The sequence below is a fragment of the Colletotrichum acutatum genome, assembly GCF_030867785.1.
Source record: "Colletotrichum acutatum strain CBS 112980 chromosome Unknown BDZ83scaffold_42, whole genome shotgun sequence".
Taxonomy (NCBI): Eukaryota; Fungi; Ascomycota; class Sordariomycetes; order Glomerellales; family Glomerellaceae; genus Colletotrichum; species Colletotrichum acutatum.
The window spans coordinates 197,097-213,562 of record NW_026849036.1 but is presented as its reverse complement, the minus strand read 5'-3'; the positions used below and the strand labels follow the sequence as shown (position 1 = coordinate 213,562).

The following is a 16,466-nucleotide window of genomic DNA, read 5'->3' as shown; positions in this document are numbered from 1 at the left end:
GGCTGCGTCGATTCAAACAACTTCCAACCTCGAACCGTCTGGTATGCCGCCAAAACACCAATCCAATCCACGTCGCCTGTCTCATCCTGCCCTCACCTACGGATACCTACACCACCTTCAAAGACTCATTCGATATGCTTCAAACTCAAAAGATTAACGGGCTCCGCCCTCGATCAACATAGGACTGCGACAGATCCGCGGCCGTCCCGTTCACACCATGGACCAATCATTGGTTCAGCTGTTGTTGGCTCTGCTGTCAACTAACATCTGGGCAGTGCATCAATCAAGGGCTCCAGTCGAGCCTTCAATTTGGCTGAGTCTCCGTTCTCAGTATGGAGCATCATCGTGGCATTCCACACAACAGACGGAAAGACGGAGCCACTTCGATCCTCCAGGCCCCTGCGTGATACCAGATCGCTGCCACAGCACCCCAATCGGGCCCCTACTCCGGAAACGCCTCGTGCACCGAGCTCTTCTTCTGCCTGCTTCTCGTGCGCGAATCCGCCGTCGCATCCGCAGCCGTAGCCAGCTCGCGCCTCGCCCTTCAGCAGGTCATCGCTACATGTTGCTTGCGGAAACACGTCCCACTCGACGACGCCTCTTTCGTTGCTTCCATACCTAGTGGCTCGCCACGCAGCCACCAAGTATCGGACTTTTCTTCATTTGCCATACGACGACAATTCTATCCGAAAAGAGCTTTGGCCAATGCTTCCGCTTTCGATGTCAGTGTTTTCTCTGCAGTCAAGTCTTCTTGCAATGCATGGCACAACCATGATGCTAGCCTTTCGTTTCGAATGGCGGGGGTCCTGGCCGAACGCGTCCGCTCTCGGGGGAAAGCATGTCACCCCCTGATTCATGCAAATGCAACGCCGCCAGTAGAGCACGACTCTGGCAGTCTGTCGTGTTGCCTCAGAGTCGCATTCTGCTAGACTTTTCCCCAACAATAATTCAGATCAGCATTGCAGGCTCCAGTGGGAAAATGAGCGCTGATTTTGCGGGCCGCTAAAGGGGCCCTGCAGCATCGAGGGAAGACTCCCGCAGAAACGAATGCTTCAGTGAGCTAGGATCCTTTTTCATGATCCCGGCCCTCCTGGCGTGGCTCTTGCAAGGATGAGAGGAGCAGCTCGTTTTGTTCGACAGGGTGGCCGTTTGTGGATGGATTGCACAACTCGTGGCTTTTCTGACGGGGATCCTTGAGCGTCGATGAGCCAGATCAACGCACGTTTCCTGAGCCGCACCTGCTTTGCCCAAAACGTTCAACATGTAGCTGGCGCGGCGCGAGCATCGACCTTACTGATATCTTGAACCAAACGGACGGGACGTCTTAGAATTTGCCTCTCGGGGACTTGACAGGAGCAAAAATGGACTCAGATGCACTGCAAGAAGACCGTTGTTCGCGCCAGAGCCGCAATCCAATGGGAGCCGCACCAAGATCGAGTACTTCGTCACCGAAATTTTATCGCAGTCTTCAAAGATTGCTTGGGCCCTAGGGCTGGGCTCTCTGCCTCGAGGAAGAAACGGTCAACGCTTTGCCAGAGCTAGCATAACTTGTCAAGCCCTTTGACAAAGATAGCAACCCGTATTACTCTTGAAGTCGCCCGAGGTGGTGCGGTCTCGACGTCTCGAGCAGCCCTGTTGACGAAAGAGCCTTTCACCACGTGGCGACGAAGTCCCTGCCGGATGCGGGCGGTCAGAATGAATATTACTGAACGGCCCAGTCCCCGCCAGACCACCCCAAGACGTCTATTATATCACGATGTAGAGGGCAACAAAGGCGATGGTAAGGCAAAGCAGTCGAGTGAGCAGATGGCATGTGGGATGGTGGAACTAATTTTCAGATCCGTCTAATGGCAAGCCGCGATCCGAAGGAGTGGTATGATGGACGACAGAAAACCGCCAGATGGGTTAGTCGCACAGGACCAGGGCCCCAGATGGAAGCAACAGGTAGGTACAACAAGACTCCAAGTGAGGCAGAAGTGCCCGCAGATTGACCTCAAACACTTTGAGGTAAACTTTGGAATGGGAAGATCTGTCACGCGCTGCACCGCATGGACTAGTATCCTGCGCCAGGCGTTTTGTTTCCCCCAATTGGGTTCAAGGTTTCTGCACTGGCGTCTGGCATGGCATCACGTCAGCCATAATGGGACTCGATTGGATATTGCAAACACCGCTCTGGGTAGAGACGTTGCATGTTATGAAAGAGTTTTTTTTCCCCCCATGTCTGGTCTCGGGGCTGGCCCTGCCAAAGGCGATCATGGTTCATGCGGGATCAGAGCAACATTGATGAGTTCAGGACTGCGATGGTAGACGACGTTTGGGGGTGGAATTGCTGATCATCTCGTCAACAGTGCCTATCGCCCTTACACTCAATGCTGGTGGGTAGGGGAAGCTGAGGGAGCTGAGGCGATGGAGGCTGAACATTGTGTTACACTTAAGATGTCAGACCCTCTAGCTGGTATTTATTTTCCGGTAAGAAAGTTCTTTGATGATGGCGGCTACGACAGAAGAGATGAGACGACTTGGCCTGCAACACGTTGTATCACAGTCACAAAGTTTTCGGATGCTTCTTTCTGAGGATCCGTACCAAACGACATAATTACGACAAGAGACAAAAAGAGGCAGAGTCGCGATGCAGCTGGAGAAGGTGGGCAGTGGGTTTCTATGTCTTGCATAACCGAAGGCTACTAATTTTCGACCTCGGCACATAGTGCGAAGCCGTCGCTCGGTCGCGGCAACTGGTGCAAACCACGGCGGCTGGCAGCATGAAAATAACCATGGCATTGGTAAGAAACGGGAAAGGCGTACTTTGTATGGACTTAGGTAAGGATGGGCCCATGTCGGACCTCAATCTTTACATTGGCGAACGGTCCATGGCCGGGCTCGGCCAGTTCTCGTCCGGCACGCACAGGTTTTGTCTCAGGCGGCAGGTTCTTTGGGTTGTGTCTCGCTACCGCTAAAGAATCGAACCGCTAAGTGTGCGTGTTTATCTATTAGCTCGCCGAATTGACCCAGCCTGCTGCAGATAACGTCTGTGAGCGAGTTCCTCAGCCTCGACTATCAAAGTCCGAAGACTTCCTGCTTTACTTGACCTGGGTAAGGTCCATCGCAGTCTAATAAGCACGGCCCGTGGGGCAGGCTGATGTCTTAACTTCATAGGCTACGGATAGGTCCGGATACCTACACTGTCTACTTAACTAGGGAGTACGGATACCCAGTTGCGAAAGAATAGTTTCGTTTCATCTCGTCTCGTCTATCCGTAGGCGGGCTGTCAAAACCAAATAAGCTGTTACATCTGACGGATGGTGGAGAGATGATCTTTACTGTCTTGATCCGGCGACAACCGGGCGAGACATGGACGCCGCTGATTGCCGGTGAGCAAGTGGAGCAGGGAGGCGAGCTCTGTGGGGGGCTGTCGGGCTTGACATGCCGTTCAATATCGAGAAAAGCAGCAAGCAGCAAGCGAGAGACGCAGAGGAAGGGCGAAGAAGCCGAAAGGAAAAAAGGGGACAAAACCAAAGAGGTTTGGGCTATTGATCCTGGCTCGCCACGTTTTCTGCAAAGCAGGTCGCACGTCGTACGCCGCACATTCCTTTTCCATGCCTGCAGTACGTACGGATACAACAGCGGATAATTCCCTCACGGCTCGTTTGCTCTGGGCAGTGGCCCGCAAAGCCGATGACGAAGACCGGAATGAAGTTCTGGACAAATCCCAGAGCCCAGAGGACTCAGACTCCCGGCTCCAAACTCACAAGCATGAAATCCCGGACTGGCTCCGTGTCGTTGGCAGCACCGGCCACTGGGTGCTCCCTTCGCGATAAGCGTCGTTGTTGGTGTGCGACGGACCGGCTGGGCAGTAAGAGTTGGGCCGGCATATGGGGTTGATAGGCTACGTTCGTGAGACGACCCGTAGAGGAAGGGATAGACCGTCTGGGAATCTCTGGACAGTCGATCGTCCAGGTCGGATTGCTAATGGTTCAACCCCGAGCCATGGGAACATGCATTCATGGGCGCCCGAATGATGGATCGATCCATGACTCTGATAGGTATTACTATTGACCACGTTGAATACGACGGACGTGCTCGGCCTGACAGGGCAATTAATGGCAAGGTCACGAATGTATTGCGCTGGTATTAAGACACTGATGGGCAGAGTCAGGAACCTGACGGGCGCACTGACGTGAACCGGATCGAAGTGCGTCTGGCAATGGTGAGAGAGATTGAGGAAATCTCGATGCTCCATTCAAAGTGCCATCTGGTGGGTTTTAACCAATGAGCCAATAGGCCTCACCGTGAGTTGTCCGTGATAGGTACTTACCTTACTTTTTAGGTACGGAGTATACCGCAGCCAAGGTGGTGCACTGAAAAATTGGGCCCTGAATTTTCAAAACGAGGCCACCCCCGGAGCCACAAAAATTTTCTTGCTGCTTTTTTTTTTTTCTTTCGCTCGCCTTGCCCGCACCGGCGCTTGTTGACGGCGGGGGAGCGCGCCTTGGTTTGCTGGTAATCAAAGATTCTCTCTGCAGACCCAGCACACACCGCACATCGGCAGGCCAACCACACAACACCTCATCTCTCCCCCACGACGTCAACGCACATTTTGATATCAGACAATCTCAACTTTTCCATCCTGGCTTCTCTTCGTCATATAACACCCCTCCCTTCTCAACTACTGCGCCTGCACCAGCATCATCTGTCTCGATTGCTTGTGCCTCTGCCGACCTGTCGATATCTACACAACCTACACAGTAGCCCTGCCAAACCCCCGTCTACCGTCAAAATGAGCGAAATTGCCCATCCTACCATCCAAGGTTCGTGCGGTCCACCCCCCGTCTTTCCATCCATCCATCCATCCCTCCCTCCCCTTCCTCACTCAAACAGATCTCTGTCTGTTGTTGTTTGTCTGTCTGTCTGTCTGTCTGTCTGTCTTTCTGTCTTTCTGTATACGGCTGCCCGGAATCCCTCTGCTACCGTTGGCATTGGGTATATGCTATTCACTACTCCATCCTGCTGGTCGATGCTCGTTCCTGGCTCTTCCAGCTTCTGTACGCACCCGTCTCAGAATACCCCGCCATACAAAAATGTCTTGAGCACCCCGCCTGTCGTCACCTTGGGCCCTGGGGGACCTTGGGGGGTTCGTTCGCTAAGAACCCGTCCAACGGAAGACGGAGAATATCACAACCGGGAGCGGGCCTATGAACAGCCTTGTCTCGTTCGTCTGTACCGCCCTCCATTGGCCCATTGGCAGACGGACTTTGTGCCGTGCGGACTGCCTGCACCTGGTCAATCGCCAACGAAACCTCCCGCAACTATTGACGGGTGGCTTATCCGTCCTCTTCCGGGTCCCCCAAAACACCTTCAGCCCTTGGCTCCTCCACCGTCTGAGCGCGCATGCACTATTCTTCATGCCACTTTCGGTTAAGCAATTCGTCAGGAAAAACCGAGAGACCTCGTCTCTTGGTTTTGCAGATCGTCTGTCAAATACGGTATACCTCTCTTGCTGAGGTGACATTTATACATTGCAAATATGCCGGCTTATGGCTGCTCCGGGCACGGCACTTTTCGAGATCGGCAATGACACAGGACACACAGACAGACTGACAATAGTGGATGCGACAAGATGATGTCCTTTTTTGGAAACAAATGAGATGAGCGAGTCGAGACCGCGCGCTAACCTGATGGAATGATGTATAGATGGCTGGTTCCGTGAGATCTCCAACATGTGGCCCGGTAAGTGACCCACCCCTTCAACTCAAGCATCGTGAGAATGAAAGGACACCGGGCATGCTGACAACCTGCAACAGGCCAGGCCATGACCCTCAAGGTCAAGAAGGTCATTCACCACGAGAAGTCTCAGTACCAGGATGTCCTCATCTTCGAGTCCACCGACTACGGCATGGTCCTGGTCCTGGACAACGTCATCCAGGCCACCGAGCGTGATGAGTTCTCCTACCAGGAGATGATTACCCACCTGGCCATGAACTCCCACCCCAACCCCAAGAAGGTCCTCGTCATCGGCGGTGGCGATGGCGGCGTCCTCCGCGAGGTCGTCAAGCACGAGTGCGTCGAGGAGGCAATCCTCTGCGACATTGATGAGGCCGTCATCCGTCTCTCCAAGCAGTACCTCCCCAACATGGCCGTCGGCTTCGACCACCCCAAGTCCAAGACCCACGTCGGCGACGGCTTCAAGTTCCTCGAGGAGTACAAGAACACCTTTGATGTTATTATTACCGACTCCTCCGACCCCGAGGGCCCCGCCGAGTCCCTCTTCCAGAAGCCCTACTTCCAGCTCCTCCACGACGCCCTGAGGGAGGGCGGTGTCATCACTACCCAAGGTTGTACGTTCCCATTTGTTCAGGAATATCGAGGGGAATCAAGGAAGTCTCGGGTCTCTAAAGAAGAGAAAGGACAACGTCGCAGGCACCATCACCTAGGAGTGGTGCCCGCTTCTTTTCTTTCTTTGGACCTGTCCTCGATTCTCCCTACGAGATACCGGTATATTGCCCAGTGGCATGCCGGTGAGACTGGGTTGTGTGAACCTGGATACGCTTTGAACTCTCCTTTGTCTATTACTTTGAAGCGTTGCGCATACTCGAGACTATTGTGTTTCTTCCTCCCACCCCCCCCCCCTTTTCTGCTAGCGCTCATTCAGCCTGGCTCTCTGTCAGAAGGCTTCCGCTCTTGATTCTTAAAAACTGTAAAATCTAGAGACCAGGACTAGCTAACAGTATACCAAACAGCCGAGAACCAGTGGCTCCACATGCCCCTCATCTCCAAGCTCAAGAAGGACTGCAAGGAGATCTTCCCCGTCGCCGAGTACGCCTATACCACCATCCCCACCTACCCCAGCGGCCAGATCGGCTTCATGGTCTGCACCAAGGACGCCGGCCGCAACGTCAAGGAGCCCCTCCGCAAGTGGTCCGCCGAGGAGGAGGAGAAGCTGTGCAAGTACTACAACGCCGACATCCACAAGGCCGCGTTCGTCCTGCCCAACTTTGCCAAGAAGGCTCTGGAGTAAATGCTGTGTGCGTGTGAGGATGAAGCAAAGACACCACGTTTTTCATGAAGAAAATGGATTCATGAAGTCATGGGGGCGCCGGGGGGGGGGGGGGGGGGGCTTGGGATGGAGGGAAATTTGGCAGGATTTTCAATAGATGGGAACCAAAAAAAAGTTTTAGTCGTAAGACGCAGAGGTTGACTCTAGCGTTGCTCAATATATTTTGTTTGAGTCAAGTATGTTCTTTCCTGTGGTGATGCCACAAGTGATTCTATGTTGAGATAACTCCGTGTGCCTCCATCGGGTGCCTGTTGTCGCCAACTCCGTGTAAATCTTTTTTGCTCCTTTTCTCATCCAATGCCATGAGTCACCCCCGCATCTTCTCTTCCTCTCTCTCTCTCATCCGTAGACGATTTCCGTTACTCTCTCTTTTGATCCCATGAGACTCCCGCCCAACTCATCACGTTCCTTCTTTCCACCCTCTCACCGCCCTCTTCATCACATATCCTCGTCTCCATCCCATCTCCCATCTCCCATCGTCATCCTCATCTTCACCTCCCACTTCATCCTATCTCCATCCTCATCCCCCTACCTTACCAATCACAACCCCCCGCAAGCAACAGCGCCAACCTCTCCAACCAGACCCGATCAACCTCGTCAAACCCATCTCGCTCCGCACAATCCACGTCAATAATCGCTACGAGCTTGTCCTTGACGACAATCGGCACGACTACTTCGCTCTTGCTATCCCCATCACACGCAATGTGCCCCGGGAACGCGTCAACGTCGGCCACGAGCTGGGTTTGTTTCGTGGCGGCGGCGGCGCCGCAGACGCCGCGGCCAAAGGGGATTTGTTGGCAGGCGACTTTACCCATGAAGGGGCCTAGGATGAGGGATTGTTTGGTGGATGAGGGGTCGAGGACGTAGAAACCTGCCCAGTTTACTGCGTTTGAGGGGGCGGGGAGGGAGTGGTAGGCGTGCCAGAGGAGGGAGGCTGTGTTTGCGAGGTTGCTGTCGATATGCGAACGTGAGTTAGTCTCCTGTCTCTTTTTCTCTCAAGGGTTTGGCCATGTTGTTGTCTCCAAAGTGAGGATGACTATAGGAATATTGCTTAGATTGGGAAATCTTCTTTTACTTACGCGACCTATATGAGTGTTAGTATGTGAAGGTTAAGACGAGAGAGTGTGTGTTAGAGAGAGGGAGAGCGGAAGAGAGGTATAGGATGAGAAGGAATACAGAACGAAAGACGTACCCAGTTCCTTTGGCCGTCGAGGAGGCCTTCGGCTTGCATGAGGACCTGCTCGTAGGCCTCCTCCTTCGTCACGCCATTGGCGAAGTTTGAGGCGTCGGCGTGGACCTGTCGTATTCACACTCATCAGTATACACCGACAGAGTAAAGCTAGGGCTTAGCAGATTTTGGTAGCGGGCTCTAGGGATATGAGATGTGCTCACCATTGTTGCCGGAAGATCTACAGTATTGAACAAAAAAATGAGATTGTGGAGGTAAGCCAGGCTCGGAGCTATCTTCTCTGGGTAAAGCAGGCACAGTAGGTAGGTAGTCGAGACTAGGTTGGTGAGTCAATATGACCAAGCATAGATGGGTCGTTGAGTTGAGACGGGAAATTGTGTGTTGAAATCCTCTGGTCCAATCACGTCATTTCTTTCTCGGTGAGCTACACCTCCACACCTCGGTGAGTCCAATTTCCTCTCCCTTCGGACCCGAGTTTTTTTTGGTCAGCAACCCAAGAAAAAAAAAAGTGTTCCATTCCCGCCGCCCCCGGCCCTAAAGGTCTCTTGATGGAGAAGACGGAGGAATCGGGGGGGGGGGGGGCCATCGGCCGGCTTCGAGTGGAGAAAGTCTGCCTTTCGCACTTGACGGGTCCGAGATGTTTTTTTTTTATGTCCGATCCCGTTTTCTTGCTCTCCAATTGCTAATTTTATCCTGTTCACAAACCGAGTGTGCCGACTCTTACGATACCTGGCTAAGAGAGTGGGAGGGTAACACAGCATCACGCTAAGATACTCGTGTATGGCGAGCAAGCTACGTGGTTGGCGCAGGCCAGCTACGCGGGCTGGCGGCGGGATATCTAGGTACAGATCGATCGACATGCATGCGCGAGAGAAACGTGATGTTAAAGCGAGCCGAGGAAGACCACCCCAATTGACAATTGTGATTTGTTCTCGGAGTACGAACGTCCCCTACAAGCCTAGTAGACTGTAGTACCCAAGCTTGCTGAGGTAGGAATCTAGGTCGGAGGTCGGATTCGGATGAAACTCCGTCCATGACTTCATTCTCCGCTAACCCCGCGTGCCGGTTGGTGCGACAGCTCCTTTTTACAAGGTCAGTTTAGCTGAGCTGAGGTTAGCTCTGCAGGAGCTTGAGGTGTTTTAGGACCTGAGGTAGTCTCCATAGAGTATAGAGATAACGTCTTTCCCGCCTGGGTCTCTACTCTTCCTTTCACTGTGTCAAACATTGCAGGCATCTTTGTTTTCGTACATTTGGTTAACTTGCAATTGACCATCTAGTCTATACCAGAAGCTGTTGTTGCATCAAGGGAGAGCTCAAATCTACCCAACGCTTAGCTCACCTCGTCTATAAGGCAACTCTCCCCCGAATAACCACAACTTCATCTTTTCACTCTCCACCGATTGAGCAACACATCTCACTTACTACATGGACACAATGTCGTCGGAACAGCAACAACACCAGGCCCCCCGCTTCTGCGCCGACTGCTTCAAGGGCACGCTCCGCGGCGACACCGAGCTCAAGGGCACCGTGGAGACCGTCTACGGCCTGCCGACGTACGTCGCGCGCCCTGGGCCGGGCCGCGGCGAGCCCGCGGGCGTCGTCGTCATCTTGCCGGACGCGATGGGGTGGGAGCTGCAGAATACGCGCGCGCTGGCGGATGCGTATGCGAATAGGATCCCGGCGGTGGTGCTGCTTCCTGAATTGATGAATGGTGAGTTTTTGGGAATGGTCATCTTTCGTTGGATTTGCTTCGCGGGGTTTGCCTTGGCTTCTACGTTGTAATCACTCGTCCTTGACATGACTGTCTTGGTGATCGATGTGATGTCTTGGGGGAGCAGGCAGAGAAGGAAGTGGGTGAGACATCATGATGCTCAGACCGCGATGTCGTGAATTCTCATGAGGCCCTCTATATTACGAACCCACTGACACCATGTGTAACAAAAAAGGCTACGCCATCCCAGCGACCGCGCTCGCCATGACTGACAAAATGGAGGCCGAAAAGTCGTGGTGGAGAAAATACCTCCTCATCGCGCCCGTCATGGTCGCGACGATGCTGCGCTACTTCATCCCCCTCGTCATCGCCACCCGCTCCAGCGTCGTCGTCCCGCGCATAGAGAATTACCTCCGCGCCGTCCGCCTCTCGCCACCGTCGCCGCTCCCTCCCCGTCCATCGACCTCGACCTCATCCTCCGCCGGTGAGGCATCCGCTAAGAAAGACACCAAGATCGGCGTCGCGGGCTTCTGCTGGGGCGGAAAATTCACCGTCCTACTCTCCCAGCTCGCCGCGGGACCGTTCGGCGGCGAGAGGCTCATCGACTGCGGCTTCACGGCGCACCCGAGCTTCCTCACGTTGCCGGGCGATCTGGAGAAGGTGGTGCTGCCGCTGAGCGTGGCGAACGGGGACGACGATATGATGATGCCCCGGGCGCGGATGGTGGAGGCAAAGAGCGTGCTGGGGAAGAAGGGGGAGGACTTTGAGATTGTGGAGTATGTCGGTGCCACGCACGGGTTCGCTGTGAGGGGGAACCCGAATGATCAACGGCAGGCGGAGTTCGGGATGAGGGCGGAGGATCAGGCTGTTGGGTGGTTTCGGCGGTGGTTTGGGCTCGGTGCTTGAGTGAATGGGTGAGGGATGGGATGGGATGGGATGAATTGGGACCAGGAATGGTTGATCGAGATTGGTTTGACGCGGATCACCTTTCCATCACACTTCGAAAGTGACTGCAAGTCTTCTGTCTTTCACCTTATGTACGCGCGGGCTGAAAGCGAGTATAGTAGTTTTCGGTAATGATAGGACTGGGGTCGAATTCAGGCTTGCTAATGTTGCGAGGCTCACAACCTCCCCTTGATACTCTTTACCTGTGAGTACCAAGACCGTTGGCGGGCACGGCAAGTTCAAGTTACCTCTAGCTAGATGATAACTCAACAAAAGACACTTGAACAAAATTCAAGCCAAGCGACCACTGAGTCCACAATATCCAACTCAAAAACATGCATACGCCAAATTGACATCACTTAGGCAAACCTTGGACATCGCCAACAGTCAAAAAGGCAAAAGATAATGGTTCTCCCCTTCCAGAATCGAACTAGAGACCTTTCGATGACAACAGATGAACAATTACAGTCGAACGTGATGAACCAACTACACCAAGGGGAGTGACCAAGGCTGAGCCTTGCTCGGTGTGTCAGCTCAGTGCGAAAAAATGCCTCAAGAAGTGTTTGCATTGACCCACAGATTGATCCGCAATTCTGGGGTTTTGTTGTCGGCTCTCTGCAGACAGACCACTTTAGGTCATCGACCTAACCGGGCACGTACGGGCATGTCTGCGCAAAAGCAGCATGATTGTCATAAAGAGGGTTTTGTGACTTTTCATATGCGACAACCCAGAGTAACCATTTTGGTCGTTTCTATCAATGTCTGTTTTCAGGCTTGACAGCTCAGTGACATGGCCCACTCGCAGCACTAGGGACTCTTCGATTGGCCTGGCTTTGTAGAAACCGCTCTATATGCGACAAAAGTCGAGCAATCAGCGAAGCCAGAAACACAAAACATATACGCCGAAATTCTAGTATGAGTTGTCTGATGGTGGGCCGATATTGTTAGTTCCCTCGAATAAAGCATGTCCTTGGGTAAGGCTGCGAGCAGTCTGGTTCGAGATAGACAAGCAGGTACCAATATCGGAAAGAAGCTTTTGGTTGCAGCATGTGGAAATGTTCAAAGACCATACTCAAGGAGATAAATGATCGCCCCAACAGTCCAGCTCGATTGTCCAATAGCCAGAACTGAATAGTCACGCCAAGGGGAAACGGCAAAGCTTGATTCGGCGAGAGCGGCCGCTCCCCGGACCCGACGCGGTGGGTGGAGTTGCGGGTGGGGCCGAGGCAAGGGTTAAGCACGCCGATAAGCGATAAGCTTGTAGGTGTAATGAGTGACGAAACCAATTGCCCATTTTTCTTTAATTAAAATCGATATTTTGACCATGCCCTTTGGCGTCCCGCGCGACCCGGTCCGAACCCCCCCCTTCACGAACCTCAAACCCGCAAACTTCAACCCTGAAGTTTCCCTACTAACCGCAACTCTTCTCACACGTCTCATGCAATGAGCCACGGCACGACGCTGCGCGCCATGCGCGCTCCGTCCTCCCTCCTCTGCAGCAGCAGCAGCTCCGTCCACACATCCTTCCTCCTCACCTCGATCGCGCGACAAGCGACCCCCTACCGCCGGCTAGCGAGCTCCCTCACGCCCTCCGAACCCTCCTACTCCTCCACCGCGAACAGGGACAAGGTCAACGCCATCGCCTCCTCCCGCCCAGCGGCCCTCGACCTCCCCGAGAAGAAACCCGACGCCTCAAAGTTTGGCCACCTCATCCAGACGGGCAAAGCCTACATCAAGTTCTACAAGACGGGCCTGAAAGCCGTCTTCTCCAACCGCCGCCACATCCAAGACGTCATCCGCGCAAAGAGCACCTCGGTCGAAGGCTTCCGCTCCCCTTCCGTCTTCACGCCGGGCGTCATCCCCAAGGGTTTCTCGCGCGCCGACTGGGTGCTCCTCTGGCGCGTGCGCCACGACGTCCTCCGCGTGCCCCTGTTCGGCCTCGTCCTCTTGGTGTGCGGGGAATTCACCCCCCTCATCGTCATCTTCGTCGACGGCGTCGTGCCGTACACGTGCCGCCTGCCGCGGCAGATCGACGCCAGCTTCTCGCAGGCGGAGGAGCGCCGGCACAAGTCGTTTGCCGATTTTGAGCGGGCTGCGCCGCTGGGCGTCGTGGGCACGCAGGGGACGGCTGCGAGGGCGCCGGCGAGGAAACATGTGCTGCGCAGTCTGCATATGCCGGGCATGATGTGGGATAAGATTGGGTTTATCCCGCCGGGTATGTGGGCGACCAAGGGCAAGCTGCGGATGGCTTTCCTGGAAGGAGATGATAGGTTGCTGGCTCGCGACGGGGGCGCGGCCGCGTTGGAGGAGCAGGAGGTGAAGATTGCGGCTACGGAGCGCGGTATCGACTGCGCTGGTCGCAGGGACGAGGAGCTGAGGCAGCTGCTCAATGAGTGGCTGCACTTGACGGAGGCCGAGGAGAGTGCGGAAAGGAGAAAGCGCATGACGGTTCTCTTGACGACAAGGTATGGAACTTTTGCTCTCTGACAATGCTCAAAGGTACAGTTGCTAACTTTTTCACTTCTATAGGACGGAGAACTGGCCCAAGGACCGAGACTTTGCTCTCCCCGAGTGGCATCTTTGAGTCAAACCACACATAGCGGACTTGTATAGCACCTCCTCTGGTGGACAGAAGCAATGTCGCCGATATTCCTTTGTCAAAGGTTGCGTTGTGGCAAGCGCCGGATTGTATACTACTACTGTATTTTACTGCGGCATAAGTAGAAGGGCGGGCACTCAAAAGCATATGACGGGGCTCAAGGGTTACAAAAAGAAGGGAGGCGGTAGATTCGCGGATAGACAAACCACTCTGTTCCAGACAGCAAGTAACAAATGTCAACAATTTCTCCTTAGACAACATTCTTGCGGGCTTTAGTCTCGGCTTGTTCACCATATAAACTTATTCTTGCAGCGGCTCTGGACAAGGGGATACGCGGCCAGCCGGAAATGCATATGCCCGGCTCGCTAGCCCAAGTGCAAGGAAACCTGGATTCGCCTCGATGATCTCTAGTATATAGCTTTTGTGCAATAGGCCTCGATCTCATCCTATGTCTACTCTCCCGGCACTGCCGCCGCTCATAACAACCACTGCGAAGTCTCTAATAAAGCCGACAACGATTCCAACTCAAAGCTCAGCGATTCGAACAACGACACGCCCTCAATACCCAGCGTCCAGGCGCGCAACCCACTTGGACAGTGTATGCCCAGAAGTTTATGGTAGCCCTCTTCCCGTACTGCCTTCAATGGGCTTCCTCAGATGGTCGCTCATTCCACAAATTGGACCAGACCTGGCTGAGGATGCATTTACCCCCGTCCCTTTCTAGACAAGTGCGTCTCAGAGTGTCGTCTATTGCTGCTGAGTCAAATTAAAACAAACGACTTCTCGATGTCATCATGGCGTCTTCTTATACTGGTTGGGGGTAGTATGGTATTCATCACGGAATCGTTAGGCTGCAGTGCCAAGCGGTCAAGAGAAGCGTCCTTTGATGAGGCCTAGCCTAGAATGTATGGGTGAACATCAACGCGATGGAAGCAGAGGCTACACTCGGGATAATGAATTCATGTTGACGATGCGCGCAATTGAAATCAGCCGCAACTATGTCGGGCCTGGCTACAAACATGCCCTGAACTTGAAGCCAGTGGAACTATATATAGCTCTGAAGGATTTACAACGATGTGGCGCCTGGTGACGTCAACTGTGAAATGTATCTCTGCGAGCCTCAAGACAATGGCCAGGTTTGCGAGAAGAGCAAAACATAATACTGGCACACGAGTAAGGGACGAAGAAGGTGAATAGCTGGATGTATTGCCATAAGTCAACCATTGAAGGACAAGATCGCCAAGGTCTATCTGTTTAACAAGTCGCGTTCGACATGGAGAGGCAAAGTCCAGCGTTTATAGAAAGGTTGTTGACCAGCTTTGACTCTTGAAGTTGAAAATTAACAATCTCCCATAAATCCCATTAAAGATTATATTGTGTTGATAAATCAAGATGACTCAAGTATAGCTACGCAAATTTGATGTCACTGGGAGGATTGGCTCCCTACAACTCTCTCGTGGACGATAGTCCGAGGTTGCCATCGAAGGATGTCAGAAGCCCTCTAACCCCAGAGCAAATACGTGATTACCTCCTCATTTCCGGCCCAGGAACTATCCCAACCGACACCGCGGGACTATAATTGCCCGAGAATCTGCGATGCGGATACGTTAGACATGAGTAGATAGGATGGACGGTGACCTCGCAGGAGCCCTCTGCAGGGGTGTGAGGCATATTCAACTTTGATCCAAAGTGGAAGGTAATTTTGCTCTTTCATGGGCTGCTTCCATGTCCCAAGATTAGTCCAAAAGCTGTAGAATGGTGCTCTAGCGATAGATGACTTAAGATACGGTCAGTAGCAGAGTGACATCCAGAAGCCATGATCACAACCCGGGCAACTGTCACAAGTCAGCGCAGACGAGCAAGCAAATCCAATTGGACCAAAGCATGCACCAAATTCAATATTGTAACCCCATGGGAAGTTTCCTCATGTGGTTCAAGTATTCTCCAAGCTATCAGTTGTTTCCTGCACGATTTGACAAACACATCTAATCCGCCAAGAGCTCAGAAGGAGTCAAAAAAGCTCTCAACTAAGCTTTCCCCTTATCCCCATAATCATTTCTTAAAATAGAAATCTTGCATTTTTGTCGGACTAGGTAGGTAATCAAGAATCATCACCGCCTTTCTCTCTTTCTCTCTCTCCAATTCTCTGTTTCCCACAGCTTCTAGCCTTGCTCGCCGGCAGTCTTGAAGAAAGATGTTGATCAAAAAGGAACCAACCCCCTGTCAACGAAATTCTGGTGCCTAGAGCCTAACTGCAAAAGAAGCAACCTAAACCCGCAAAGCTAGCATGCGCCGTACCCGCTCCGAATTGGCTACTAGACCTGCATGTAATAAGCTAGTGAGCCTACGCAGTAAAACTAGCTCAGTAATACTAGTCAGGGGGGGTTTTGGGAAAGAAGTCAAGCCCTGATTCACCAAGCATCTCACATCAGCCCCAAAAACCCCTAGTTTTCTGGTGCTGCTTCTTCTTCATGGGACGAACCCCCATCTCCCACCCGTCTGTGAAGGTGGGGCTGCGCAGCCCACGATCTGGGCTGCTGGGCATATCCGCACAAGGTGTGTGACTGGCTCCAGCACATTAAGCTACCCGGGCTCCCCCCCCCTTGCTGCAGATTTGCGGTAATGAGCGTGGTTTGGGCGATTATTCATACACATGCAGGAAAGAAATAAGAACTACGGATACACAGCACAGGGGTCTGTCTTGTTAGTGTGCCCTCCCGGGGCTGGATCATGGATGATGAGCTTTCCTAGATGCGAAATCTCGTGCGGGAGTTAGTTTGATGACGATGAGCGACACCAGCGCAGCAGGAGAAATCCCGTAGGCCGTGGGTGCACGATCCTAAACAGCCTCCTTAAAGACTCGACCATGTCCCAACCACAGAAGCGGTGACGAGAGAAGCAGACCAGAGAGGATTTTTACTTCATCTCGCCCTCTGAGCATCCCCCTCTCCCCCCCCCCCCTTCAAAG

The 16,466-nt window shown here is 53.3% G+C and overlaps 4 protein-coding genes and 1 non-coding gene across 5 annotated transcripts; 3 read left to right on the top strand and 2 right to left on the bottom strand.

Moving 5' to 3' along the window:
• Positions 1-5,717: 5,717 nt before the first annotated feature.
• BDZ83DRAFT_751814 (spermidine synthase) lies at positions 5,718-7,015 on the top strand (the record flags this gene model as incomplete). Its single annotated transcript, XM_060514101.1, has 3 exons — positions 5,718-5,727; positions 5,802-6,335; positions 6,738-7,015. The coding sequence occupies 3 exons, from the start codon at positions 5,718-5,720 to the stop codon at positions 7,013-7,015; spliced, it is 822 nt and encodes a 273-aa protein (XP_060365439.1).
• An 80-nt stretch (positions 7,016-7,095) lies between these two features.
• On the bottom strand, positions 7,096-8,811 carry BDZ83DRAFT_620019 (GAF domain-like protein). The gene is made up of 4 exons (XM_060508173.1): positions 8,447-8,811; positions 8,245-8,351; positions 8,199-8,201; positions 7,096-8,005 (listed from the first exon to the last, which is right to left on the bottom strand). Exons 1-4 carry the CDS (start codon positions 8,447-8,449, stop codon positions 7,588-7,590), a joined length of 531 nt encoding a protein of 176 aa, XP_060365438.1. The 5' UTR covers positions 8,450-8,811; the 3' UTR covers positions 7,096-7,587.
• A 567-nt stretch (positions 8,812-9,378) lies between these two features.
• Positions 9,379-11,331, top strand: BDZ83DRAFT_620017 (uncharacterized protein). Its single transcript, XM_060508172.1, has 2 exons — positions 9,379-9,954; positions 10,190-11,331. Exons 1-2 carry the CDS (start codon positions 9,669-9,671, stop codon positions 10,858-10,860), a joined length of 957 nt encoding a protein of 318 aa, XP_060365437.1. The 5' UTR covers positions 9,379-9,668; the 3' UTR covers positions 10,861-11,331.
• Positions 11,310-11,400, bottom strand: BDZ83DRAFT_t135. Its single transcript has one exon. It is a non-coding gene; the product is annotated as a tRNA-Tyr (tRNA).
• Positions 11,401-12,206: 806 nt separating this feature from the next.
• On the top strand, positions 12,207-13,856 carry BDZ83DRAFT_620014 (uncharacterized protein). The gene is made up of 2 exons (XM_060508171.1): positions 12,207-13,364; positions 13,429-13,856. Exons 1-2 carry the CDS (start codon positions 12,343-12,345, stop codon positions 13,481-13,483), a joined length of 1,077 nt encoding a protein of 358 aa, XP_060365436.1. The 5' UTR covers positions 12,207-12,342; the 3' UTR covers positions 13,484-13,856.
• The last annotated feature ends 2,610 nt before the right edge of the window (positions 13,857-16,466 follow it).